Source organism: Anas platyrhynchos, chromosome 10 (assembly GCF_047663525.1).
Source record: "Anas platyrhynchos isolate ZD024472 breed Pekin duck chromosome 10, IASCAAS_PekinDuck_T2T, whole genome shotgun sequence".
Lineage (NCBI taxonomy): Eukaryota > Metazoa > Chordata > Aves > Anseriformes > Anatidae > Anas > Anas platyrhynchos.
Window position 1 is genome coordinate 16,777,642 of NC_092596.1, and position 27,976 is coordinate 16,805,617.

General features: G+C 36.1%; 1 protein-coding gene across 4 annotated transcripts; it reads left to right on the plus strand.

Annotated features, from left to right (window-relative positions):
- The first annotated feature begins 36 nt into the window (after positions 1-36).
- PHF6 (PHD finger protein 6) lies at positions 37-26,383 on the plus strand. Of its 4 annotated transcripts, none has more exons than XM_027465327.3 (11): positions 37-313; positions 5,165-5,344; positions 5,551-5,652; positions 9,053-9,186; positions 9,500-9,543; positions 18,888-19,054; positions 19,237-19,380; positions 20,587-20,691; positions 21,124-21,257; positions 21,873-22,002; positions 22,295-26,383. In XM_027465327.3, the coding sequence occupies exons 2-10, from the start codon at positions 5,207-5,209 to the stop codon at positions 22,000-22,002; spliced, it is 1,098 nt and encodes a 365-aa protein (XP_027321128.1). In that variant the 5' UTR covers positions 37-313; positions 5,165-5,206; the 3' UTR covers positions 22,295-26,383. The 4 variants fall into 4 exon arrangements, with proteins under 4 accessions (XP_027321128.1, XP_027321130.1, XP_027321131.1 ...); XM_027465329.3 differs by having other exon boundaries at positions 23,616-26,383; XM_027465330.3 differs by having other exon boundaries at positions 25,268-26,383.
- Positions 26,384-27,976: the final 1,593 nt, after the last annotated feature.

Here is a 27,976-nt window from a genome sequence, read left to right on the forward strand (position 1 = left end):
GCGCAGAAGGCGCGGCGGAGCCGGCGTGCTCCCGCCTGGCGCGCCAATCGGGCGCCGCCCCGCAGCGTCGCGGCGTCGCAGCCCCAGCGCGCCGCGCGTGCGTGCGTGCGTGCGTGCGTCCTCCCGCTCGTGCGTGCGTGCGTGCGTGCTTGCGCTCGGCGGCGGCGGCGGCGGCGGCGGCGGCAGCGGCGTCCCCTGCCCCGAATGAAAGGGCCGGTCCCGGCCACGCAGCGGCCCTGAGCGACCGGCGGCCGCGGGGGGCGGGCCGCGCCCAGCCGCTGCTCTCAGCCCCGCCGCCACGCCCGCCGCACGGGTGAGTGACCGAGGGGGGCTGCCCGCCCGCCTTCCTGCCCGCGCTGCCGCCGCTTTGCCGCGCTCCCCCCCCCCTCCCCTCCCCTCCCGGCCCGCCTCACCCGGCCCTGCCCCGCCCGGTCGGGCCCCAGCCCCAGCTGCCCGCCCGCCGCTGCCCCTTCCCGGAGAGTCCCCCCCCATCCTCATCCCCATCCCGGGGCCGTTTTCCCCATCCCGTTGGCAGCCCCCTCCTGGCCCGGCCCCGCGCCCTCCTTCCTCGGCATCCGCCCCCCCGGGCCGCGAGTCCCGTTTCCCTCAAACTTTCCCCCAAATTTTGGGGGAGGAAGGTTGGGGGCGCCCCCTCCCCGAGGGCTGGGTCCTGCCGAGGTCCCCCAGCCGCAGGGCAGCACCCCCGGGGCAGTGGGCCCCTCCCCTGGGGGGAGCAGCCCGGTGGGAGCAGCGCCCGCTCCCCGCGCAAACTTTCCCGGAGCTCGCTCGGTGCTGCCCCATCTCCCTCACCCCGGGCTGTCCCTGTGGAACTTTGGGTTCCCTGTGCTGTTAGGGTGCAGGTTTTCCAGACTTGGGCCTTTCCCCCCCCCTCCACCCCAACCCTTTTGGTACCCTTTTTGGAGGAAGTTTCAGGGATGAGTTCTTAGCCCGCTGCTGGTGGTGTCCGTAGGATGCTCTGGGAACGTAACTTTTGCCTAAAGATTTCCATGGGACTCGTGACTTTCGGTTCTCAACTACAGATGCCTCCAGGATGCGTCTCTCCTCCCCGGTTTCATTCCTGGCCGCAAAATAATGCCCCCAGGGATGAGCGATTGACCCTAGAAAGTAGAAAACACGTGAAAGTTTCTCCAACAGAGAATCTGGTATCCAGTGAGCATCTTGCAAAACCCTATGGCAGTGTTTTCTGCAGATTTTCTTGGCAGACAAAATCGCTTTATCGTGCCTGGTGATTTTTTTTAAGCCTATATATTTCTCTTGTAGGTTTGGCTTGGATGTCTGATATTTTTTGGCATACAAATTCAAATCCTAAATATATATATATTTTTGTTATTTTGTAGTCATAGAGGCCATGCAGCAAAACAAAGTTTATATGAGAAAGTACAGCATCTAGATCCCATCCTTTGGTGGAAGTACGAGCGGGGGCTTGACTTCTGAAAATGTGTGATAGCTCTTGAAGCATATTCAGGCAATAAATAGAAATTAGAATCCAGGTTACTTTCTGTTCTTTGGTATTGAGCAATGTCTCGTACACCGAGAAGCCTCCTCCTTGAACTTGCACTTTCTTTTGTGTTCCAAAACCTGTTGTCTGCAAGAACTCAGTAAAACAGTATGCGAGCTGTAAGAGTTCGTGAAACTTGCTTCCTTAAAGATTAAATAAAGATGCTATCGGGAGAAGCATCGTGTTGAATACATTAAGAAACATGAATGCAAATGAAGCAAAATTTTCGAGTGAAAAAATCAGTGAATAGGTTTCTTTTTTCTGGTGATTTTAGAGTAGGTGTAACGTCTCCTTTTTGGACCAAGTCTGTGGATAGCGTGCCTCTATGTAATAATCGATGTTCTGTGGTACTTGTCCCATTTTGGTAGAGATAATGCATGATCTTCCCAGTCAGTGATTCCATGGTGCGTGGCTTTCTGTGAGCCAGCCTACAAAACTTTCTCTGACAAAGCTGACAACCACGATTTCTGTCAGGAGTATACGTTAGCATCATTGTAAGTCTTATTCACTAGTTTTTTTCTAGTTGTTTTTTTTCTAGTTGTTAATATAGAAAATAGAAATATTGAGGTGTTTTAAAGTTTAATTATTTTTCGCGTTCCAATGAAATGCATCTTGATGGTTGACAAATTAGATCCAACAAATTGGATTAGTTGTTTTGGGGTGATTTAGCTGGGGAGGTGAAAACAAAATTTTGGGTGCTTGCTTTTAGAATTCTTGGTCTGTAGTATAGCTGTGTAATTTTTAATCTTTATCAGTTTTTTTTTTTTTAATGGACAAGATAAATGCACTTTGGCACAAAGGAAGGTAACCCCAGAAGCAGTATTTTCTGATGTTTCTGAAAAAGTCCATAAATAAGCCCATAAGTTAGGGAGAGATCTACAAATAAAATGCTTCTGAAATATTTCTCATACTCATTTTTTCCTGCAGTCTTTGTGAAGATCATGTTAATGTGTAGTGATCCAGAAAATACAAGTGCAAATAATGCAGTATTGTGAAGAAAACTCGTAGATACCTTTGTGAAATGCTTTCAGGTTGCTGTAATCTAATAGTGAAAAGAATGCGTGTTTCCTTTCTGGCCTATCCTGGTGCTTGTTGGTCTGCTTGTGTTTTGAATATTTTTCAAGTGTTATTTGTAATTGAGTAATTATTTAAAACCATAATATTTGTTGATTAACAAGTAAATCTTAGCATTATTTTTAACTTCACTGTGAGCCTTAAAAATCTAATTCTGCAGAAGTACTCGAAGAAGTTTGGCTGCGTCAGGTTGTAGAAGTGCTGTAAAGATGTGTTGCCCCACGCATGTTACTCACTGCAAGGCGTGAAGTTCGGGGCAGTTGGTTGCAGTGAGCCCTGAGAAACTTCTTTTATAATCTCATTTCATGGAAAATTTCTATTATAAATTAAAGATGATGAGAGCGACTTGGAATTTTTTGAATTTGTTTTATAAATTATTTCCATTTTCTAAAATGTGATAGCTATTATTTATAGTAGTAATTCTTACTAGAAGAGAAAGTTTCTGTTAGTCAGTAGAACCCGTACACGTGTTCAAGGAAATTTCTCATCTTCTTGCTAAGAACTACTACTGTCGCTGTCAATGCAGCGATAATATAATCCAAATATAAAGTGAAACAGATACAGTCGTGTAGGTCTATCAGGTTATTTATATAAAAGCAGAACTTCTTGCATTTTAAATTACTTTAATGTATTTCTAACTCATCACTGCGTGATTTGTGTTGAGCTATTGAATGTGATGAGAAAACAAACGTTTTTTTTGAGATAGATATTGTTTCATCCTTGTCTTCTGCGGGTCTTTTTCTTGCTTCCAAGTATTTTAAGATTTTTTAAAAAAAGGTAAAATGTTCTGAAGTCTTTGTTTCCTTCCTTCAGAAACCATTCCTTCTTTCTGCTCAAAAAGGGATTACAGAATTGTCTTGTCTTGTTTTTTTCTTTAGAAGAATACAGTATAGTAATTCTTTTGTGTTAACACTTAAGGACTCTCTATTGCCGCTGCAGAAGGGTGTGACTAGTTTATCCAGATTGGCACATTTTTTGTGCAAATCAGCAAGATCTGAAATCTATGCATTCTTCTTATGAGTATGCGTCACCAGCTAGTAAACTGCTTTCCAATTATAAAAGAAAGCAAATGAAGCTGTTGATAAAGCAAAGGGATAGATCCAACACAGCCGCTACCTTTTGATGTATGAATTTTTTAGTAAACATTGCTTGGCAAGCACTTAAAATTCAGTCTCTGAAAATCGATGAAAATGGAAGAATGAGACTCTAAAATGATAGTCCTTTACGAATAGTACATGCCAACAGAAACTTAATAATATTCCTCTGCTTTCAGTTGTAAAAGTAGCGAGCGCTGCTTGCATTACGAGTGTCTGACAGCACTGCGAAGCTGGCAGGTTTGGCTATGCAAATTTCAAAAAAAAAAAAAAAAAAAAAAAGTCGCACATTTTCATGCAGATAGCCATTATAGCATTGTCCAGATGTATTGCAGATCTGCTGTTCTGGCTATTTTTTCTCTCCCTCCCCCCCCCCCCCCCCAAAAAAAATACCAAACTATGTGACGGCTTTTCTTATTAAGATGAGAGGGATGTGGACAAAAGCTGAAGAGGAAACCTTTGCTTCAGTTGTGCCAATTCTGACAGTAAGGCTCCAATCTCCAAAATAAAAGGGTGCAAACGAGTCTATTTGAAGAGGACACAGTATTTTATTTCTTGAAAGATGTAAAAGCAAATGAACTAATTAATCCTGGGCCCAGAAACATGTATGTTTGTTAGGTGTTTTCACTTTTGAACTTGCAGTGCCTGCCTCGGGGGACTGGGACTGTAATGATATATTTCAAAGTACGTTGCTGGTAGCACTGTGAGAAGTTTGAGGTTCATGTTGAATTTAATCTTAAGTTGCTTTTCTTAGATGATGATAACAGCTCTCATGTGGTTACTGAGAACTAGTATGATGCTGCTAATTTAACTACGGGTCTTGAAAAGGTTTCCATTGCAGCCTGTTAGTCATAGATCCTCTAAAATTTTGTCCTTAATGCTGTTTGATTAGCCGCAATGTGATCTATGTAATACCTAAAATGGTAACGCTTTATCATCTCATCACTACCCTTTGCTAAGGGTAGGTGTTACGCTACTTCGTGAGCTTTTAAACTCAAAACCAGTTCCGGGTGCTGAGCTGGACTCAGAGTTTTATTTTGGTTCTGTGTTTGTTTTGTGGCATGAATTTTATTGCATGTGCAGGTAGTAAGTATGTTTTCTACAAATTGCTTTACTGTAATAAATAAAAGAATGGGATTAAAAAGTTGTGGTTACTTTTTCCCCCAGAGTCCTTATGATTTGTGTTGTTATATTTTCCATTTATCTCATATTCCCCTAAGGTTTTTACATGTCCAGAATTTTATATTGATGTTCAAACTTTTTGCTTAAAGAACTAATTCTGCTTCCTGATACAGTTCTATAAAAAGTAGCCAACTACAGCATCTGCTGGGTGTACGCTTGTTTGATTATGTTGTAGTAAACTGAGAGGTAAGGCAGGAAAGATCATTTTCAAACAACCAATATTGTATTTATGAAGCTGTAAGCTAAATTGCCCTTTGCTGACGTTAACATGCTGATTGCACTTTTTTTTCTGTAGCATTGATAGGAGTGAAGTGGCATTCTAAGGACATTTAAAATCATGACAAGCTCAGTTGGACAGAAAAAAGTCTCTTCAAGACAAAGGAAGTGTGGTTTTTGTAGATCTAATAAAGATAATGAATGTGGACAATTATTGATGTCAGAAAACCAGAAGGTGGCAGCACATCACAAATGTATGGTAAGCAACCCATAGGAAAAGGAAAATGAATGTAGTGAACTAGTGGAAGATGATGACCAAATACATAAAAAATAAAATAAAATAAATAACCTGTGGCATTGGTAAAATGATTAATTGTTCTAATTTGAAATTATAGTGGTTTTCAAATGGGTAAATGTTTTATATTGTATATATTTTAAAATTAACGTTTGGTTTTATAATTTTAGCTGTTTTCATCTGCACTGGTATCTTCACACACTGATAATGAGAGTCTTGGTGGATTCTCTATTGAGGATATTCAGAAAGAAATAAAGAGAGGCACTAAATTGGTAAGTCTCTGTTTTTTAGACCTTGAAAACGAAAGACAGTACTTTCTTATCTTCTAGAAAGTTTATTGTGAAAGTGTTCAGTAATATATTTTTTGTTTTTTTAAATATTACGTTTATGTGAGCTCTGAGGTAAAGGACAGAAGATGATGATGAAGAAAAGTCAGTCTTAGGTTTAACAAAAAATATAATTGGATATGATTACACTAATGAAATGAAATTTAAATGTCAGTTAACCAACCCTTGAAGCATCATGGAATTATTCAAAAATAAATCAAAAATTACTATTTTTACAATCACTTTTTTCTTACTGGCAAATGTAGATGGTTGTAGCAGATGTGTGTTTTTTTTCTAAGCTAATATGAAAACTTTCTTTCAGGGTATGCCTATTTTTCCTTTTAATGGGCTGCATATAAAAATAGCACTTACTAAATTTATGCTTCTAATCCAGTAATTTCTATTTATATTTTCATTCTAGATTTCAGAATGAAAACCACGCTCTAGGGATCTGGCAAGGGTAATACTGTACCTTTACCAGTATTTGGCTTTGCTACCAAATTGTGATTTTAACTACCAAGGAGGCTATTGCTTCCTTTTATATTGATTTAAAAGTGGAGCTTGTGAATATTGATATCCTATGAGGTACATGGGTACAATAGTGATTACAGCACTACCAAATTGATGAGAATTGGGCAGAAATTACTCTTTTTATTCCCCAGAATCTAAGCTAATTCATTGCTTGTTTTTCATTTTCTATTTTCAATATGATGGAGGCCTTTTCAAAATATTTTTTTAACAGATTATCAATTCACTCCTCACACTAACTATTTTCAGCTTAATTATTTGTAAGTCTTACATATTTTATAGTCTTTTGACTGAGAGTAGTCGTGTTTTTGTGGAACTACAATTAAGTAACAGCAGTCTGATATTTCATCCATTATATCATTTATATCTTTTCCAGAACCTACAACTTGATTTGCTCTAGTTAGATGAAGCATAAAGAAATAACTGTTCACAGATAATTCACTTCATGATTAGGGACTTTGAAAGAATATGGTAATAAATGGAAGTACAGATCACAAAGAAACTTTTTGATTCTTGGGTCTCCTAAATGTTTTCTTTAAGGTTATTTATTTTTATGTCATTGGTGATTTCTTTCTATGTGTTTCTGAGTCTCTCTCTGTTCTTTCACTGATGCGACATCTGAATAAGTTCTTTGAGTTCACTTTTTGCAGAAAATCTGGATCTGGTTAAAGCTGAAAAACTTAGATCCTCTATTTGGAGGGAATTTACAGGATTCTTTTGTATAATAACATGGGTGTTGAAGTAACTGTGCTTTATCTCTGTCTGTAGACATCAGTAAACTACTGCTCTGTCACCCCACCCCACAAAAAAAAAAAAAAAAAAACCTTTGATTTGTATAGGAAGTTGAAAAAGCTAATTGTTTATAGCTAGCCTAAATATGCTGCCACAGTCTGCTTTCTGTTCTAGACTTTTTTTGGTGGGGAGACTAATTGAGCAAAAATAGCCCAGTGTGTTGCACTGATTTACTAATTTATATTGGTAGCTTGCACTAAATTTGTCTGCAGACAGATTTCGTATAGTTGCCCTCCTTCAGTAGATGCTGCTGCTGACCAGGTATGCACTGAAAATTGACGCCTGTTCATTATTGAAGTGATAATGACTGATACATAGTGTTTCTATGGTAATAAATTTGTCTAAGAAAAGTTTGTAGGCTCAAACCTTAATAGGCCAGTCTTACAAACCTGTTAACATTGGGGAATACAATCCGCTGATGTTTTTATTATTTCTGCTAGCCATGCACGGACGGATTTTTTTTAAAGAGATTGTTTTGCAGCTTGTCAGACTTCATATATACCTGATATAAATAACTTGGGAATTAATTAATCTGTTGACGGTGACCATTTGGACAGCTGGACTTGTACCAATGCAATAAATATTTCATTACTCCCAGGAAATACAGACCAATAAATCAATATAAAAATTCCTGTGGTCTGTTTGGTTCTTACAGATACATCTTGGCATTCTTGAAAAGAAAGTTCAAATTTTGTCTATTTTCTGTTTAAAAATACTGCACTACTGACTGAAATTGATTGGATCAGTGTAACTTGAACTTGGGCTTTTTTTTTTTTTAAAAAAAAAAAAAAAGCTTTGATCAACCACTATCATCTGTTAAACTGAAAAGATAAAATACCCATCTATATTAGATACAAACTAGGGAGCAGTGTATGACTATGCAATTTAAGAGGTTGGAGAGGAGTAAATGGAGATAACCCAAGGCTTTGACGTATTTATTATTCAGTTAACTTTGTTAAAATTGGAAAAATAGAGTGGTGATACATACCTTTGATATATTTATTTTACATTTTTAGACTAACAAGAGCTTAGCTAGTGTGATGGACAGAAACCACATTCTACAAAAGTAGATGGTGGGAGTATCTTACATTGCACGTTTATGCTTAAGAATTTGGAATTAGCTGTAATCTAATGGGAAGGAATGGGAGGACATGCAGGATACAAGCACAAAGCTTCACTTGTCTAGGGAGAGGAGTTCAATGGGAAATTCTGACATTCTGGAGCAATATTATGTCAGTAGAAAATAAAATAGAGAAAAAATTGCTATAACATCAATTATTCTTTTCGTAACATAATATGAGAAAGTTAGTGAACAATTTAGATGGTGTATTCTCAACGGTAAAAAGTCTAGTGTGAGATCTAATTACTGGGAAAGAAGAGTAAAGTATCAGGATTCCATTTAACCCTTTTTGCAATAAACATATAGCAAAAGTTAGTATAAGTGAAAGTTTTATTGTATTTAACATTTTACTAAATTTGGTGTTTTAGAAGTAATATAAAGAAATAACTGTGTAAAAACGAGGAAAAGTTAGCTGCTGCATCAGTATTTCATAGTCTGCAAAGTTCATTGCCAAAGACGTTTCCTCTTTCTACCGTTTTTCTATGCTACCTTGAGAATGTAATTCAGAATTAAACAGCTAGAATTTGTGATTTTACCTATTCTCAAATGGTTGGTACAAACATTGGGGTTGGAGATTTAGATGACTGTCACTTCTATGAAACACGTCATATTCTACAAATCATTTGTTTTCCTCTTTGAATTGGTAATGAATGTATTTTGAATACTGTACTGTTGCATAATTGTAAGAAATTTCTCCTTGATTTTAAAATAAATGAAGAAAAACACCAGGGAGCAGGAGGAGCGGCAAGAACAGTTCATTACTTAGCAGTTAGCATAACGATATTCCTGTCCGTAACTGCTTTTGTTTTGTTACTGGGAGTGACACTGGAAGTATCTATATTATTTTTGAACTCGGACATATCAAGTCAACAGTAATATGAATTGTGCTTTCTTTTTTCTTTACAGATGTGTTCTTTATGCCATTGTCCTGGAGCAACCATTGGTTGTGATGTGAAAACGTGTCACAAGACATATCACTACTACTGTGCTTTGCATGATAAAGCTCAGATAAGAGAGAAACCCTCACAAGGCATTTACATGTAACTATTATTTATTTACTATGTTTACTTTTGTATATATATTTCATGTTCTTTGTTTTTTTTTAAAAGAAAAAAAAAACACAATACCCTTTGAATCTAACCAAAACTGTTACAAAAATTCTAATGATTGTGGCATTCAAAATAGTGATGTGCTTAAAAAAAAAAAAAATAAGGCACGTTCTTCACTGCAAGTTCTATGTATCAGTGAGTCTTACAAGTGGGAGAAAAATGTACTGGCATTTAAATTTAAAAGATGAGTAAATAATCTGTGAATCGTAACTGACTTGACAGTTTTCAACTACTTTGTTTATAGGATTTTATGTCGAAAACACAAGAAAACTACGCATAACTCTGAAGGTAAAATTATTCAATATAAATTTTTCCCATTGTAGAAAGATATTTTGGTTAAATTTATTTTTTTCTGGAGAATATAAATGTTTTCAGTAAAAATTAGAACGATATATTTTTGAGAAATAGTGAGTTTGGAAGCCCATCTGTTTTCTGTATTTTCTCTAAAAAAAAAATAAAAAATAGTGAGGTAGACCAAAACCCTAAAACTAAGTTTTAGTCTGTTCTAAAGATAGCGTGTTCCGTCAAAACATATTATGGGTAGAAGTAATGCATTCTTTTCTAGGAAGAAGCTGGCTTATATTTTTAGCTAAATATTCATAGTATTTACATCTAAAATTCATGAAATTTGTCAGGTAGCAGTTGATTTTTGCCACTTCTAGCATTCCTAAGCATACACCATTTTGTTGAACAATTAAATACAGTTTAACTCTTCAAATAAGAAGGATCCAACATTAAATAAATGTGCTTATGATCAGATCGCTTAGATATATTGCTGAATAATTTTGATTAAAAAAGAAAAGCTGTATGCATACATTGATTAAAAGCTATGCATCTCTGCAGAGGAGAGTAGTGAAATGCACAAGGGGTGATATGCCACAAAAGTTGGTAAATCGTGTGGTCTGACAAAATTCCAAACTAATTTTCAGTTTTGTATTTATGCTTTTTTTTTTCCATGTTAACTACCATATCTGAATCTGGGTAAGCAAGCATTTGTTAGTTTACTTTTGCATTACTTTCACTTCAAATGTTGCAGATTTAGCTAGTGAGGACTGCATTTAGCAATAATAAAATTTCATAAATTGTCTCTTTCTGCAACTACATGCTTATGGTAACGCATTACTTATGCTATGGGTAGTGTTAATGGTAAGGTTTGGGTGTTACTTCAGTGTTCAAAAGGATATTGAAGGCAGTAGAAAATCCCAAAGTAAATCTTTTGGTTTAGTCTATTTATATATTCTAGCATGCTTTGTATAAAACATTCTGTTGTGGTTTTGCTGTTAGTAGATTGAAGCAAGGAAAGCAGTAAGCATGTTAATATGGCCCTATCTCTTTGAAGAATTGTAGTTTGGGAATTTGTTTTAGGATTTGTTTTGCTTGTTACCAGAAACAAAAGACATTTGAGTCCAAAGACAGAGACACTGATCTCTTAAACTGATACTTAAACATGATATTTTATACTTACTGAGAAATGGCTTATGCTGGCATCTATTGAAAAATGCCACCATTTCTACAGGGAGTCCAATGCCAACAGATTTATTTTTTTCCTGCTTGGAACTCCTTGCAGGATCTGAACTTGTGCTTTTCTTTAAGAGTTTTCAGAAATTATTTAATTGTACAATGTTATCCTCCAAGAGTAGGGGCTTTTAAATTTTACATGAATCTATTTGTATGAGAAGAGGTGGGAAAAATTGCTGCAGTAGGATATTGTTTTCTTACATGTTGATGACTGTAGCTTTTTAAGCATTAAATAAGGTTCATCCAAAGAAACTCAGACTAAGAGGAAGACGAGGAGGAAAAACCATCAATCAGATGAGGCCAGAGAACCCAATACATACTATCTTACATAGAATTCAACTTTGCATTGCACTTATTTTTTTGCTTAAAATACCTAGTTCTGGTATGTGTTATGCTTCTAGAAATATGGGTAGTTGTACATTACATTTTTATTTTCTGTTTTCGTTTAGTATTTGTCTGAGACTGTAGCCTGGCGCTCTTCTCTGAAGAGTCAACTGTCTTTTTAGATGATACAATTTCAGGAACTTACTATACTGTACCTGTAAAATATTATTACTTACGATCTGCGATTTGATAATGCCAGAATCAAGGGCTCTTTTATGCGGGACCTCCTGTAAACCACAGGAAGTAAAAATACATATTGCATCTGTCTTAAGGAAATGACTTACAGAATAGTATAGCAATGATATTGTGCTATGTTGAAAAATGATCAGCTTTTGAAGATAGAGAAATCTACAGGATGGTTTTCAGAGTTCAAGAAGAGACCTGAGAGACTTTGTTTCTCGATAATTAAATACTGAAGTTTGTTCAGTGAAGTGGTAACTGGAAGATGCAGGATGGTGAGATTAGTCAGAGATGAGCTTTGTGTATGTATTTTGTTGGTTTGTTTCTTGAAGGAAATGTGTCTCAAAAGGGAATTTAAATGTGAAAGAATGGTGGTTTGTGAAACCAGAGAAGACTTGCAGAGAAGAAACTAGCCAAGGATGCTGGATGCTAACATAGCACTTTTGTTTCAGTTTCATGAATCCTTGCTTACAGCAGTTTTCATAACAGAATAGTTAAAGCAAATCACTGGTTACGTCACTCAGTGTAGATGCATGGGGCATTGGAATTGTAAGTCTCTTTTAATGGAAACTTATTGCTTCTGCTTTGGAATGTTTGTGTGTTTTTCCTTGGTCAGTGTAGAATGTCTGGATTTGTGTCCTCTGCTCTGTATCTAGGTTTAATTGTTGTAGTCCAAGTATTTTTTTCTTATGTCACTTGTGTTAGTGGATGTCGGTAGAGTTTTTAGGAGTGTTTGGTTTGATGTCCTCTAGAACAGTATTGGTTTTGGATTTTTTTTTCCTGTAGGTAGTACTGCTGTCTAATAGTGGGATTTTTCCTTCCCTTCCTTCAAAAACAGGTGCTTTTTTAGCATCCTGGCTCAAGTCTGAGATGTGGTTGATCTAAGTTTTGTTAGAAGCTCTAGTTCTTCTCAGTAAATTAATAAAAATCTGCTAACAATTTAGTACCAGTTAAGGAAAAAATGGTTGAAGGACCTATGTAGGAATTAAGTTACCAATGTAAAACTTAATGAAAAAAGACCTCTTAAATGTTGTTTTTTGCTGTCATGAAGTTCAAGTGGAGCAAGAATTCATCAGACTAAGTATCTCCTGACTCATCAAGACAAAATTAATGAGCAATGGGAGTTCATTTCCCTTTAATTGACAGGAGTTGAACTACCTTCTGTTTTGTTTGAATAGGAAAAAAGGAAACACAATAACAAAGTAATCTGCTCTTAGATTCATTATCTGTCTTGACAGATTGTTGGTTTTGTCTAATTTATCTGAATGGCCTAGCCTTCAGGTGTAGAACAGGAAAAATGCATTTCACCTATTTTTTTGTTATATTTCAGTGTAATTCATTTGTGCTTTGTTCCCATTAGCTGGTAAAAAGAACAGTAAAGTCAAGGTACTCACACTTCTTTTCTTGGCTTTGGCTATGATGCTGACAAATTTGAAGTAACCTGCTCAGAGGAGCAGACCAAGGTGCGGAAGTTTCACGTCTGCATTTTTGTCTTGCTGCGTATAAATGTAACTGTTTTGACCTGAACTTCAAGTAATAGTTTAAATCTTAATCTCAACAAGCCCTCGTAAGTATTCAGTACCTTACAAGTTACAGAAATTGGTACCAGTGCTTTCAGACTAGCACAGCTAACTATTAGTTGAGTTACTGTTCAGTTTGATAACAATTGCATTTATTCTTTTTGAAGAGTAAAGCATTGTTGAACTAAGGTTTTGGGCCTGTTTATTGGAATTTATTTCTATGTACTAGAAATAATCATTGAAAACTTAACAAATTTGTTATCTTCTATTCAGTTACCTACAGGTGGGCCTGCCCTGGCCCTTCTGTATTTAAAACAAATTCAGCTGATCCAGAACAGTTTATAATAAACTAAGATAAGAATATTTCATTCTGTTACATAGTAATAATAAAATGAAGAATAAAGATAACTGCCATGTGATTATTTAATGTCTAAAACAGAAGATGCTTGGGACTATTGAGTCAAAAAATAGTGTACATAATTCCTATCGTATCTGTACCCAAAGCCTTGGGGAATTATGTTTCCACAATAGAAATAAGGACACTTTGTGTCTCAGTATCCTTTTTATCTTATTCTACAGATCAAACCTGAAATCTGTGCGTTTCTCTTTGCTCAGTAAGTGGAGTCAGGATAAGATTCCTCTATGAGAGAATTACGGACTGCAAGCTGTAACAAACAGATCACTTTTTCAAAGCATGGTTTAAGCCAGAAGTTGATAGCAAAACCGTCCAAGACGTTTTTGGCATTATGACTAGTTAAGATTCTGATTCATTTTAAGGTGCTTCAATCTGTCTGTGCTTCATAGTTATGTTTTCTTTAACAATGTTCACAGCATAAACTTGCCTACCGTTGTATGTGCTAATGCAGTCAGGTGTGAAAGTTTCTGTAGTGTTGCAGTTCAGTCATTTCAATTTTGCTGGTGGATGGTTTCAAATTCCTTGTAAGCTCTGCTAACTCAGCCTTCTTGTCTGTATTATGGAGAAAGCTGCTCTGAGTATGGCATTAAATGTATGTATAGTGTTACAATAAGAACGGGTGCTCCAGGTAAAAGGAGAAAATCTAAAAGTAATGTGGTGAGTGATACATACCATCTGAGAAGCTGTCCTGTGATGTTTATGTTTTAATTTTGTTTTCTATCTTGGCAAGACCGTATTCAAATAGGAACTTGGTCAGTTAACTAATATTTAAAAGGTTTATCAGACCAGTTGTCATAAGCCTTCTGATTATGCAGATAAGCTGAACATATTGTCTGTCTTCAGTGTCTGCCAACAATTGTTCACCTGAGAAAGTGTTTAGATTGTGTGGTTAAGGAGTATTTAATTCATTTTCTATGTTAAATGTTCTTAATTGAAGAAACAATCTTAAGTATTTCATAACATAGATAATATTCGGTCAAAAGTATTTTTTGGATAAGAAGCATCAGTTCCTTGAAGGTATCTGGTACTTCTGAAAACAAATTATTGGCTAGACTTAAGGGATAATTTGGCTTTTTCCCCTCCACTCTTATTTCCTCCAATTTAGATACATGTAATCTAGTCTTTTTCTATTTTCAAAAAGAAAATATATAAGAATTATATTCAGTATTTTGATGCTTTATTTCACATCATTTTCTGATGTAAGCTACAGCTATTTCACAACCTGTTCACTTGAACCTGTATTTGCTTGCAAATGTTTTTAAGCAAATCTGTTTTTTATTAATACTTAAAAATACATTTATACTTCCATTATTAACTACTAGGACAATAAGGTTTTTGGATTTTTGTGACATTTCTTTTTAAAATAATTATGTTGTCGCATGAGGTTCGTTGTTTTCATCCATATTTTTAAGGACATCTTACTTTAATATGCTACATTACTTTTTCTGATATTCTATTTCTCTTCTAAAATTCTGTGAAGTTGACTTTTGTTCTTTGTAATTTTAAGAGCTTCTCTTTTGTTCTAAGTGCACTATGAAACTTAAAAAGCATACGCTTGTTTCCAGATTTACATAACAGCATATCTAAGACACTTTGTATTCTACATTTTGGCTACTTTTTATGTACAGTCCTACTTAAAAATGTATATTTCCCATCAGTTTTGTTTATCTTTCTTGTACAGATGTATACCTTTTGCTTCTGGCTCAGTCATTGTTTAAGATAATGTAGTAAGTAGAGTAGTATTAGCTTTTACTGAACACATCCTCCTTTTATTTGTTGTTTCACAACCATTAAATCACTTAATTCTTTGCATTAGTTTGCTTTAACATAGCTTTTTGAAAAGGGTGGTTCCTGGTGTATTTCAAGCTCAAGTAATAAAGAATAGATCAGTGATATCTTAACTTCTGTGTCAAGCTTTGTTTTAAGCAGCAACATATCTTGATCCTTTTTCCTTCTAGTCATGATCAAAAGAGAATTCATAGAATTCTCTCTGAAGCTGTCTTTGTGTTAACAGTTTATAAAATACAGAATTTTGTTCGTCTTCTTTTTGTGGTACTTTGTACTGCTCATAGATTGCTAAAATGCAAATGTGGGGCTTGTTGCTCATCTTTCTGCTCATCCAAATTTACAATATCATTTTCTTAGGTGCTTTTGAAAATGTAGAATGTTTCCTCTTAATAACACTCCCCCCCCCTTCTGAGATCATATTGCATATTAAGCTTGTTTTTTTTTTTTTAGATGTATTGTTTAGGGACTTCTGCAGAAAGCTCATAAGATAACTCCTTTGAAGAGTTCAGATAAAGTTGTGTTGAGAATATTGTGATGGTTTTAAAAATCAATGCAGTAGCGGGATACGGGATGGGGGCAGTTGAAAGTATGTTTAGGGAATCTCAGGGGATTCAGAGTATGGGTGATATCCATGATAAAACTTCATCTGGTCAGGGAGGAGTTGAACAACTTTTTGTGTTTTCCTTAGTTCAAGCTGACATGAGAAGTTGGAAACACCCAACCATCAGATGCCAGGGAAACAGGGTAAGCTGGCAGTGGGCTTGAGGGGAGGGATAGGGCACGAACCAAACTGTATATTAAACAGTAAAGACCATCCAAGGCAGGTATATTTTAAAGCTGGTTACTATTCTTTCTCCTTGAACTGTTGCACTTATGCATAGTGCTTTTAAAATAGATAGAAACCTTAATGTTTTGAGGTATTCATCTTGCAGGTAGATGTGGTAGTGTAGGTTCTCACATTTCGGGCGTGTTAATCCATAGGCTCATGTCTCTTATAGTGTGGAGAAATAAATCTGCAAAGAATCTTAGTTACTTTAATGGAGGGGTCATGTAGTGTCTAGATTTCAGTGAGCTCTGAACTTTTTTGAAAGTACAAGATTTGAGGGCAGGAAAGGGGTTCTCCTTTGAGGAAAGCTGTGCAATCCTGATGCTTTTTTATATTATACCAGAAATATCTTTAAGAAATGCAAGGTTTACATTTCATATCTTAAATATTCTGATTATAGATTAAAAATAGCACTTAATTTGCTCTAAAAGGAAGCTGTAACAAAAAGTTGGCTTTGGCATGTGCTTGGTTTTTACAGTTAAGCTCCATTTCCAGTTTTGAAAGTATGACTACAGAGGGTTTGGGATATGCTTTAATGCTTAGAAAATAAGGGTGGACAAAGGTGGAAAGCAGCATGGTTGACAGGATAGGTAATGAATTGGGGGAGAAAACAGAGAATGTTTTGGTGAATGGACTTCGTTCTGCTTTATGAAATACAGCAGGAAAATCCATGGAATGATTTTGGAGGGAGTATTTGTCTTACAGACTGTTATTTAAAGGGTCATCATTTTAATAGTCACTTTTTTCTAAGACTTTTTTTCTTTTTAGTAGAAGAGCCATCTATGGTTTCTTTAAATGTAGAAGTATTTATGAAGATTGACAGTTTTTTTTTTTAATATATTAGGGGGAAGTTCATGTATATGATGAGGGGCAAGATAAAATGTAATTATTTTCTTTGAAAGAGCTTTTCAGGTTGTAATAAAACTTTCTATATTCAGTCTGAGAGGTATGATATCTAAATTGCATAATCTTGCTTTGGGAATTTAGCAACTTATGTTAAATGAGAAATAAATTTAGATAGTAAATTATGAAAAGGAAATGTAAAATGTATTGTTTCATTAGATAATCCCTGTCATCATGTGTTTTATTATACTCTGTTTTGAGTAGAGTAAATTGTGGTACTCCTGTCATCTCATTAGAAAAGAGTAGGATGCATAGTGAAGCATAAGAAAGTTGTGGTAGATATAGTTACGTAGATTTAGTTTAGTAGTGACTTGTGAATATGTGTATATAGCTGATCTGTCAATTTAAGTGAAAATAATTTGCAGATTTGTATGAATTTCTTCTCAATTTTTTGCCTCCTTACCACACATCTGTGTAGAGCTTTGAGGGGAATTAAATTTCAGTCTAATATGTTGTGATATGTTTGGATTAGTTTTTTCTTCTTTATTAATAAATGTGCAAGAAGCTGAAGTTATTTCAGGGATTAGCAGCAGATGTGATAGACTAAGTTTAATAATACACTTGTATGCAAGGCCCTCAGGCCTGTAGTTCACTTTGCTGCAACTAAAAGTTTGTGGCTGTGGAATATATTCAGGGCTTTGATTTCAAACTTCTGTGTAGTTGATTCATTGTTAATCGGGAGATAGAATGAGTGATTTGATTTGTATGCAATAATGGATAAGAAAGATGAGCTCTGAGAAGCAACTCTTAGTCTCAAAGTAAGATGTCCTGTCTGAATTTGAGACAAAGATATAATGGTGATAAGTGCCCTAGTGGTATTTCATAATAATAACACAACGGTGAAGTGTCCCATTAATGTATAAGCATAGTTGTTCTGGATCGCCTGTTAGGATTTTGTTCCGGTTTGGGGGCTCATTTTGATGTTTATTGCTTGGAATTTGAGATTTATGTAGCAGTATGCGTGCATGTTTCATTAAACAAGTCTGCTGAAATAACTTTGCAGTTTGAGCAGGGGTAGATTTTGCATACTAAAAGAAAAAAGACTGCTCCTGTGAGCTTTTGGTGATCAGGAAAGTTGTTAGTGATCAAGTAGAGCTGGTTATTAATTATTTATAGTCATAGTGGAAATAAATTCTGCTAACTTCTTGAAGTTATCTTTATTAACTGTATGCTTTTGATTAATCGAAAGAACACTGCTATAATCATAGAATATTTAAGGTTAGAAGGGACCTCTGGAGATCATCTGGTCCAACCCCCCTGCTCAAGCAGGATCATCTAGAACGTGTTGCGCAGGATCACCTCCAGGCAGTTTTTGAGTATCTCCATAGAAGGGGCTCATACTGGACTACAGTTCTGTGTAGCAATTCAGCAGCTGGCCTGGCATTTTCAAAGGAATTTGTCAGACCTCTTCAGTATACTTGTAGTAAAAATATGCTTTCTCATATTCCTAATGGTCTATAAACGCTCCATCTGGGATTTTGTCAGTGTGAATGATTTTCTGTAAACTAGCTCCCTGCTTTTAGCTTTAGATGTAAAAATAGGCTGTAACTAAAATGAAATTTTAGGTTTCTTTCATGGAAGCAAAATACATTTCAATTGTTGTAAAAGTTCTTAAAATTATAGCCAAAATGGGTGATTTCTTTTTTTTTTAAAAAAGTCAAAAGACATCAATAAAGCAAGGTGAGAGGAGTTATTTAGAAAACATTGGCATAATATCAAGTGCAATTTACACCGGATGCATGCATCTTAAAAAAAAAAATAATAATAATAATAATAAATTATTTTGTGGTTGAAAACATTTGTTGGGTGTATTTTAAGTGAAGGTGAATATATTTATCTGAGGCCATATTTTGGTCCTGAAAGTAGCAGTTGTAAGAAAGGTTAAACCTTCATATATTATGTTATAAAGATGCAAAGCTGTGTGATGTGTATAAAGAAGTAAATGTTTTCAGGAACTTGCATGGTTGTAACAAATGCGAAAAAGCTACCATTTTAATTTCTGACTGTTTTATTTCTGGAAAATACAGGTTTTTTCTTGTTTTTGTTTTGCGTAAAATTTTTGAGAATGTTATTTGATGATGTTTTCTAACTCCTAAAGCAGATTTAGAAGAAAGTATCAATGAACATGAGTTGGAGCCTTCACCTCCCAAAGGAAAAAGGAGGGGTCGTAAGGGAAAGCCAAGAAAAACAAATTTAAAAGGGCAATCAGAAGACACTAGATCTACGTCCTCACATGGCACAGACGAAATAGAAAGCAGTTCCTATGTAAGCAGTAAATATGCTAAACTTCTTAGAAGACAGAATTGCATATTTCTTCTCTGCAAATATATATTTTTTTTATTAAAATCTGTGTTTGTCTGAGCCTCCAGCTGGTGGCCACAGGCTTTTAAAATTGCAACCTTATTTGTAACCCAGCAGTATGTTTTAGTAAAATGTTTTTCTTTCAGAGAGACAGGTCTCCCCACAGAAGCAGCCCCAGTGATACAAAACCTAAATGTGGATTCTGTCATGCAGGTGAAGAAGAAAATGAAGCTAGAGGAAAGCTTCATATATTTAATGCCAAAAAGGCTGCAGCACACTATAAGTGCATGGTGAGTAACAGTATTGTTGTTAATCAGTTTATTATGAATTTTGACTGAACTGCTATTTTAGGTTTTAATACGGTACCCTTATATGTAGTTATGCATGAATATTGTCTTTGCGTTGATGATCTCTTTAAGTGTTGAAGTGTTTTGAAGTGAGCAATTCATTGATTTTTTTTCACTGCAGGCAATAAAAGTTGGTTACGTGTTAAGAGATGTAGGATGTAGTTCAGGGAGACTCTTTACCATTTAAAAAAAGTTCCCTTAGCATCTAAATGCATACACAGTGTTGAAAAATGAGTGAGAAAATAATTTTAACTGAAAGAATCCACTCCAAAAAATAAAATACAACTACCTTTACAGGCATTGAGACAGAATCCTGGAAGCATCAATGAACTTCATTAATTTTCTGACCAGTGGATTCAGGTTGTGACACAGTTAGAGTGTGGGACATAGGAGTTCTAGAAAACCCTTGCCAACTGTCAGATTGAAAAGAATCTGCTAATTTCAATGACCTTGTGCAAATAGTACTGTCTTTATGTAACCGATTCTATGAATGAAGTAGTGCTCTGAATAGCAAGCACAGTATTTTCTGCTGTACCTTGGAAGGAATAAGTAGTCCAGACAATGTATGCAATATTAATGGTCCTACTACAGCTGGCATAACTAAGCAGAGATCTGGTGTGTGCCAGCAGCCTTGAGCATTATTCTTTGCTGTTTTGTGTACCTGAGCTTCAGATTTAAGACTGTTTAAGTTGACTATACAAGAATGGTGATAGTAGGGATGATGCTTATGTATTCCATTGTCATACCTCAGGGTTTTTTGGGCACGTTGACATTCTGTGCCATGAATGTGCTGATTTACCTAAACGGCACAGAGAAGAAACTGGAATATTCCTGAGAAGTTCACTGGTATAATTAATAATATTGGTAATTTATTACTTTGTATTTTCAGCATTGTAGTCATTTTTTGTCTACTCCTTTTTCATTTAAAATACCTCTCTCCAAGATAGCAAATGTAATTAAAGCAGTCAGGTGGGTATCAGAAAGAACACTCATCATACTAATCTCTACGCAGCATGGTATTTCATCCTCATTTGTTGGTAGAGCACAGTCTGAGACAACTGAATACAGAACACTCCTTTCTGTGATTCCTGCACATAACTTCTTCAATGTTGGTGATCTGAAATTATTTTGTATTTGCTTGTTTTACAGTTATTCTCTTCTGGCACTGTCCAGCTAACAACAACATCAAGGGCAGAGTTTGGTGATTTTGATATCAAAACTGTTCTTCAAGAAATCAAGAGAGGAAAAAGAATGGTATGTATCTGCAGAATGTAATGAATGTGTCACTGAGTCTACTAAGGAGTATATAGGTCTGTCTGTTTGCTTTTGTGAAACAATCTTTTCCATCTACTTATGACAAAATTTAAATGTATTGCTACTTTGGGGATAGCTAGGCAGATAGGAGTCACCTTTAAAATACCATGTGCCCAAACAAATATGTGCAATAATATGTGCTATTTTACAGCAGATTTCAGTGCAAAGGATAGGAACCTGGGAGTTCATGTTTTTAATAAGTTTGTGTTAAATGGTTTCTGGTTTTACAGTATTGTTGATTAACTTTTTATTGGAAGGGTGATGTGCCAGAGAAATTACTGTATTCCAAAAAGAGAACCATAAACATGAGGAGCACCAAACTGAACAGAGACTGAAAGGTTGAACAGTGCCACTCTTCTTTCTCTTTAACAGAAATGCACGCTTTGCAGCCAGCCTGGTGCTACTATTGGGTGTGAAATTAAAGCCTGCATAAAAACATACCATTACCACTGTGGAGTAGAAGACAAAGCTAAATACATTGAGAATATGTCACGAGGAATTTATAAGTAAGAACCTATGTACATCTTGAGTCTATAATGCAAGGGAAGATATTTCATAACATCTTTTCTGCCAAGCTTGACAAATCAAGTTAACAAATACTCCATTTAAAACTAATTTTTTAAGCAATAATTGCAAAATATTTTGGTTACTTTAACTCTTCAAATTTCTGTACAACAATATGTGAGTGGAGAAAAACAATTATAACTCGCTATGTTTTCCTCTTCTGATTAATCTGTATTTTCTATTGCAAAAGCCCTGGATAATTTGTTATGATTGCTCCATATGGATAAGTTTTGTAGCTTATTTAGGTTCTTTTGGACCCCGTAACTTTGTCCTTGCTTGCTGAAGTGCAGCTGTTGTTGAGCTGCCAGTGTTGTTGTGCCCACAAGAGGGCATTCTGTGAGCAGTGTATTCAGCTGTTTTTTAAAATCTAGAATTGATCAAATCTAGTTGGTTCGTCTTTACCTCAGCCTTGCTTTCTTTCCGTTTAACTGCTGCTTAACTGAAAAACATGAATAAGTTACTACCAATTTTCCTGTAGCACTTACCAAAACTAATTGAGAAGAGATTCTTTTATTCTTTCAGTAAAAAAATCTTACCTGTTTCTTTTATTGTGTTAGACTCTATTGTAAAAACCATAGTGGAAATGATGAAAGAGATGAAGAGGATGAAGAAAGAGAAAGCAAAAGCCGTGGGAAATCAGGCACTGACCATAATGACATTCCTCAGCAGCAGCTCAATGGAAACTAGGTATGGAAGTTACTCCTGACAGATCTGTTACCAAGACTGAAACGCAATATACATTTAATGTAGTTTATTGCAGTGAAGTATTTAAATCTAGTGTATGCGGATAAGTAGTTTTTATTGGCATACTGTAGAAAAATGGGGAGGATATGTTGGTTTTTAAATCTGGCTGACTTCGTAACAGTATAAGAAGGGAGGCCCTCATTTCTATCGCTAAATATAGATGTGATGTCAGAGCTGCAAAATGCTTTTCTGTATGACTTTAAATTTACCATTGTTTTCATCATTTTTTAAACAGGTTCAAGGGACAGAGTTATAGAACTGGGAATGGCTAAGACATCATAACTACTAATTCTTTTAAATTGTTTTCTAAATTCAAAAAAGGGTTAGTAATTTTTTTACTACCCAACTCTGTTAGAAATTTCATTGAACTGCCTGAAACGTTCATGTGTGTGAGCCTTCAGTAAGTGGCAGAGTTTTACATGTCAATATTAATGTAGTTTGTAGTCTGCAGTGTCTGGAAAAAAAAATGAAACACTATATAAATGATATGTAATATGTACAGTGTCAAAAGTTAAGGCAGACATTGAAATGAAGCAAGATCTATATTTCTGGACTGAATAAAAACCTTAAGATTTGGAACGTGTAAGTTGTTTAGTGGATTCATGCAAAGAAGGAAGGTCTTAGCTAGTTTAATTAACAACATGGACAAATTCATGGTGGCAACAAGCTGGTACTTTGTGAATTTTGCATTTTCTTCATATACAAGTTATGGAGGCCATACATGGGAAAGCCGCTCTCTGTTTTTGCTTGCAAAGCACACAGTGAAAAAGGACTCAGTGTACACCGAAGCACGCTTGAACATTTCAGGTTGTTCCTGTTGTGATTGCTCATTCCGCCCAGCATTGTTTGCAGGAGATTTACTTGAGCAGCTGTTGGTTCTGAGCTGTGAGCTTTAGAACTCATGCCAAAGGGCTGTAGTTCATTCTTTCCCCAACAACACACCTCTTTCAGTGTCCCTGATTTACAAAGAACACTTTACTAAGTGTGATTTAAACCTTACTATATAAATGCTTGGACTCTGCAGCCCGATCTTTCTCTTCAGAGAGTTACAACTCTTAACTCACTATGGAATTTAGCCACCATATCTGACGTCCATACCTCAAGTGTTCTATGTTGTATGGAACACTTCATGTTTTGTCCAGAATATGCATAGAGGTCCCATATTCTGTAAGAAGAATGAGGAAACAACTTTGTTTTTGCTAGATTGGTATTTATTTTTTAATCTTATGACCACTATATGAGAAACTTTGCTTATCATCCTTATTGCTTTAGTGATTTTTTTTTTCCTCCTCTTTCTGTCAAGTCAACAAATCACATCATGGAATTCTACTTGCTGGAGCTTTTGATGTTCCTTTAGGGAATAATCAGATCTAAGTTATACCAAACCTAACAGATCAGTCCTCTGACTGCTTTCAAAACACCTTGTAATTTCTAATGGCTACAAGTTTCTTCAATTGGTCTGTTAAAGCACATTCTCAGACTTAAATAAAACCAAAAAGCTGAATCTAGTCCACATGTTTGTCTGTTGCTATCACATCATTGTATTGTTTGTTTAGGGTTTTGACTTGTTTCGCTCTGAACTCCCAACAAAACTTCCAGATTTGAAGGAAGGAAACAAGCAAAATACACTGATTTGACTATAAACTGCTACAGTTCTGTGATTGGTATTGCAAAAACAGTTCAGTTGTAACATGAGTTTCTGTAGCATTTTTTACTTGTATTTTTAAAAGATTTAATGTGTGTCATTGTCTTCTTATGCATTCCCTTAATGTCTTGAGGGACTCAATTACTGTATATTAGAGTTTCTAACATTTTACCTGTTAGAATTCAATCAATTCTGTTTGCTTTCCTGGAGAATAATGCAGTTTTGGAAAGAAATATTGCTGTGTACAGAAAATATTCAGTTACTGCTCTAAACATGATGCCATTGATCATTTTTATTTTGTATTTGTAACTTTCAAAATTAAAAGCGTGACTTGAATTGCAATGACAGATCGATTATTGAAATTGTCTATCAAGGTGTTTTGTTTCTTCTAGAACATGAACATTTTTCAGCCACTCAGAACAGTTTTAGAATGCGAAATAACATACTTCAGTGTCTAAATTACTTCTAGATTTGTGCCTCAGACATGGCCCTCCCATGGAATAAAGGCACTTTGTTTGCAGCTACTGTATTTTTAACCAAGGCTGGATGACAGGTGCATGGGGTAGATCTGCCAGCATACTGACTGTACTTGAGACTAAGCGCTATATGGCGTCAGTTGCTTAGTATAAAGTATAATATTCAGTCCAGTAATCCATCTGTTGTGAAATATATTACCCCATTCCATGCTTCTGAGAACCAGAACAGCACTTTACCTTTGGGTAGCAGAAAAGTAAGTGGCTGGTTACCTGTTACCTCCTTGTGCTGAGATGGCCTGACTAAACTGTCGTTAATTCAGAATTCATGGAAACAATGTCAAAAGCAAAAATCTCTTTTCTTATGAGCCTCAAATTTGTCATAACTTGACTTCAATTTATGTATGCTGGGTAAAAGTGCCTTACAATGTAAAAATTGTATTTATATGTTCCCAAGTAGCATTACCTGCTGGGGAGTAATTCTGTCGTGGTGTTAATATTTAGAAGAAATGTACCTCAGCAGTGTATTTACTGTACATCTCTTATGTCCTTAATTGTAGTTTTAAAAAGCATGACAATGTATGATAGTATACAACATTTACATATTTTTTTTAAAGACAAAATACTGCCATTACTGTCTTTTTATGTGTATTTTAGCTTGGAATTTCAGACAGTCTGTCTGAGGGGGGGTTTTGTTTGTTTGTTTTGGTAAAGCAATGTAATCTTTGCAAGCATATATTGGAAGATTATTCTGGAGCATCTACTGCCTTCCCAGAAACGTTAGAAGTAATACAAGTGCTCTGTAGGTGGGATAGGTATGTTTAAATTAGCTAGGTAAATTAATGCAGTCTATTTTTTACTGAGATGATTTTTTTTTTTTGGATAGGCACCTTCTGTTTTCATCTCACAATCGGAGAACTCTTAATTTAACAAAACTTGTCTTTATGAAACTGGTGTCACTATTTTATTTTTATTTTTTGGCCTTTGGGTATTTCTTTTGCTCACAAGTGTAATGTCTGCTGTTTAAAGTCTCCTGGAACCCTCTGGGATGGAGGTTTCTCCCCAACTCACTGTATCTCTGTATTAACAGATCTGCGATCGTGCTATACCAAGAAAGGACTGTACCAAGGAAGGACAGGCATCAGAAGGGTATTGTTCAAATTACTTGAGGATACAGCTGGTGTAATGCCAGAGTCCCAAGGCATGATCAAACACCATAGCAGTAAGCTGTGCTATCACTCCATTTCAAGGAAGGGCAAAAGGCCGGTTCAATACCAACATCTGTGTAGCTAAGTAGGATGAAATAGATTAGGTGACCAAAATACCTGCTTATTCAGCAGGTGTTGATCCACAGGAGGTTCTATGATAAAGCTCCAGTAGGAGTTGTACCAGCGTAATTCCTGGAGGGCAGCAATAAGTCCACCATCTACACTCCACAAAGTCTAATCTTTAGGTACAAAGAGCTGTGCTGATCTAGAATGATGTGGTTAGACTGAATCTGGCTCTAAATTTCTGTTATTAGTGTACAATAAATGTAATATTAAGTAAGAGGCCTTGCTTCTTAACTGCTGCCTAAATGAAGAGTAACTTTACAGTGAAGCAGAGTGAGAGATGAAGGGGTGATAACGTATTTGAAATATCAGACTTATCTGGCAGGTGATAATCGGTTCATTCCAAAAACGTTAATGTGCTGAATCAGATTGACAAGAAAATGAATCCTAATTAGTTGAAATTAATCTGAAGAGAACTGAAAGTACATTATAGCAAATAGTAACTCTTCCACATCACAAGGAACAGATTCCACTGTATTAGTGATGGAGGTTTATAAAAAAAAAAAAAAAAAAAGAAAAAACAGAACAGCTCTTAATTTATATACTTATTGAAGCAGATTCTATATATGCATATGTATGCACATTCATTAATCAGCAGTACATCTCAACCCTTAAAAGATCCTGGAGAACTGTTGCTTGTCAAAAAGCACTCAGGTTAGGCTAACATTTGCAGCTTTTGCTCTAGCATACATTTACATTAGGTGTAAAGACAAGGAATGTGTAAAAGAGGGTAAATGCATTCCTATCTACAATGTTATGTATATTTTGTTCCTGTTATATTGGCTTTACTTCCAAAGTTGTAGTTTGCAGTATTAGTTTCTTTTTATTGGTATCCTTGCATATATATATATTCAATAAATGAGTTATGAATTTCATATTTGCATATCTGTCCTTTTTCTGAAAGTAGAACTTTAAAACTGACACTTGAATGCATAAAAGCAGTGTTCCCTACTGATGTTAAAGTACCACGAAAGTTTTACCAGAAGACAAGTGAGTGCGTACTTACAGCATGCTACTTACTTGGTGGTAACTACTATTTGTGCATTGTTCCTAACTTTGTGTAATGGGTAAGTTGCTTTGTATTTACCACTTGCTAATAATGTGAAGTGGCTGGCTCACTATAGGTTGCCGTTCTCACCTTTTAAGGACTTCTTGAAGGCTGTGTCATAATAATTTAGAATAAGATAGATACCAAGAGCGCAAAGTGTAATATAGTTATGTTGCAGAAGAGTGGATAGATGCAGGATGCGTGTTAGAACCATATAAATGTGGTGTAAAAGATCAGCAAAACGAAGAATTGCTTGGAAGATGCTTGGTTTTGTCCAAATAAACGGCTGCTGAGAGCGAGAGAGTGAGTGAGAGTAATATTCAGTATTTTTAAAGTGTCGAGAAATGTAATGGGGAAAACTTTAAAGTAAATGTTTTTTGTTTGTTTTAAAAGGAGCTGTGTGCTTTTATGTTGACATGTTGATTTAATCACTGTGGTAGGTATTTACTGTGCCCTGGGAAACGGTATCCCCAGTCAACACAGACTTACTTGTCGGGAAAAAAAATTGTAATAGATCATCTTCAAATAAGAGTTGACAAATAATCAGATTTTGTTGATGGAGTATAATTTTTAATACTGTGATTACATACCCATCTTTGCAAGGGTTTCCTGAAAAGGTCAGTTTTAAGTCTTCTATTGTCAAATCTGATGTTTGGAGTAGTTTGCTACATGGTGTTTGATGCCATGTAAATAGTTAACAGATAGATGTTTATTTTATGTCCGGTATGGTTTTGTTTTTCATTCAGTCAGCTGGAATCATTGAAAGAGGTTCAGGATATTGTTGAGGAACCTTCTCTGTTTTGTGGATGTCTTCACTGTAATAGCTGGTCACTGAAATCTTGGAATAATGGCAGAGGAATTCATAGACACAGGACCAAACACCTTTCATTGTCCTCATATAGCGTGATGTTAGAGCAGAGTAGTGAGTACTTCAGTGGCTCCTGTGTCCCCGCTTTAATGAACTTTACTTAATCTACCATATGTGAGAGACTTGCAGCACAGGCAAAACAAGAGAAGTTATCTTTGTGCCTAGATCATGTACCACATATGGTAAATGACTTTCAAGCCTTAGAGACAAAAGAAGGATGCTGTAAAGTCTCAAGTCTCAGCTTGTGTCTCTGTTTCCAGCTTTCTGTTCTGGGCCAGTAATTTAAACTGGAAAACTAATGGAACAGAGAAACTGTTTGTAAGCCTATAAAAGAAAGATCAAATTGTGTCAGACTAATGTTGCTCCTTCTACACCCAGATAAACTTTTTGAGCAGAGGAGAAGCAGTGAACAGAGCTTTACTTTCATGACTTTTCATAAGAAAACATGGGAATGTGGTCCAAGACCAATTTAAAAATAGAGGTTTTGAAAACTTGTTTGGAAAACAAAACTTGCTTGGAAAACCCTATTCAGAGCTGTGAATCATTCACAGA

Excerpts from the sequence above, each read along its gene's own strand:
- PHF6 (XM_027465327.3), top strand. The coding sequence starts at position 5,207 with ATGACAAGCTCAGTTGGACAGAAAAAAGTCTCTTCAAGACAAAGGAAG. Across the intron at positions 19,055-19,236 it reads AAATAGAAAGCAGTTCCTAT|AGAGACAGGTCTCCCCACAG; the intron begins GTAAGCAGTAAA and ends TTTTTCTTTCAG. Across the intron at positions 21,258-21,872 it reads ATGTCACGAGGAATTTATAA|ACTCTATTGTAAAAACCATA; the intron begins GTAAGAACCTAT and ends TTATTGTGTTAG.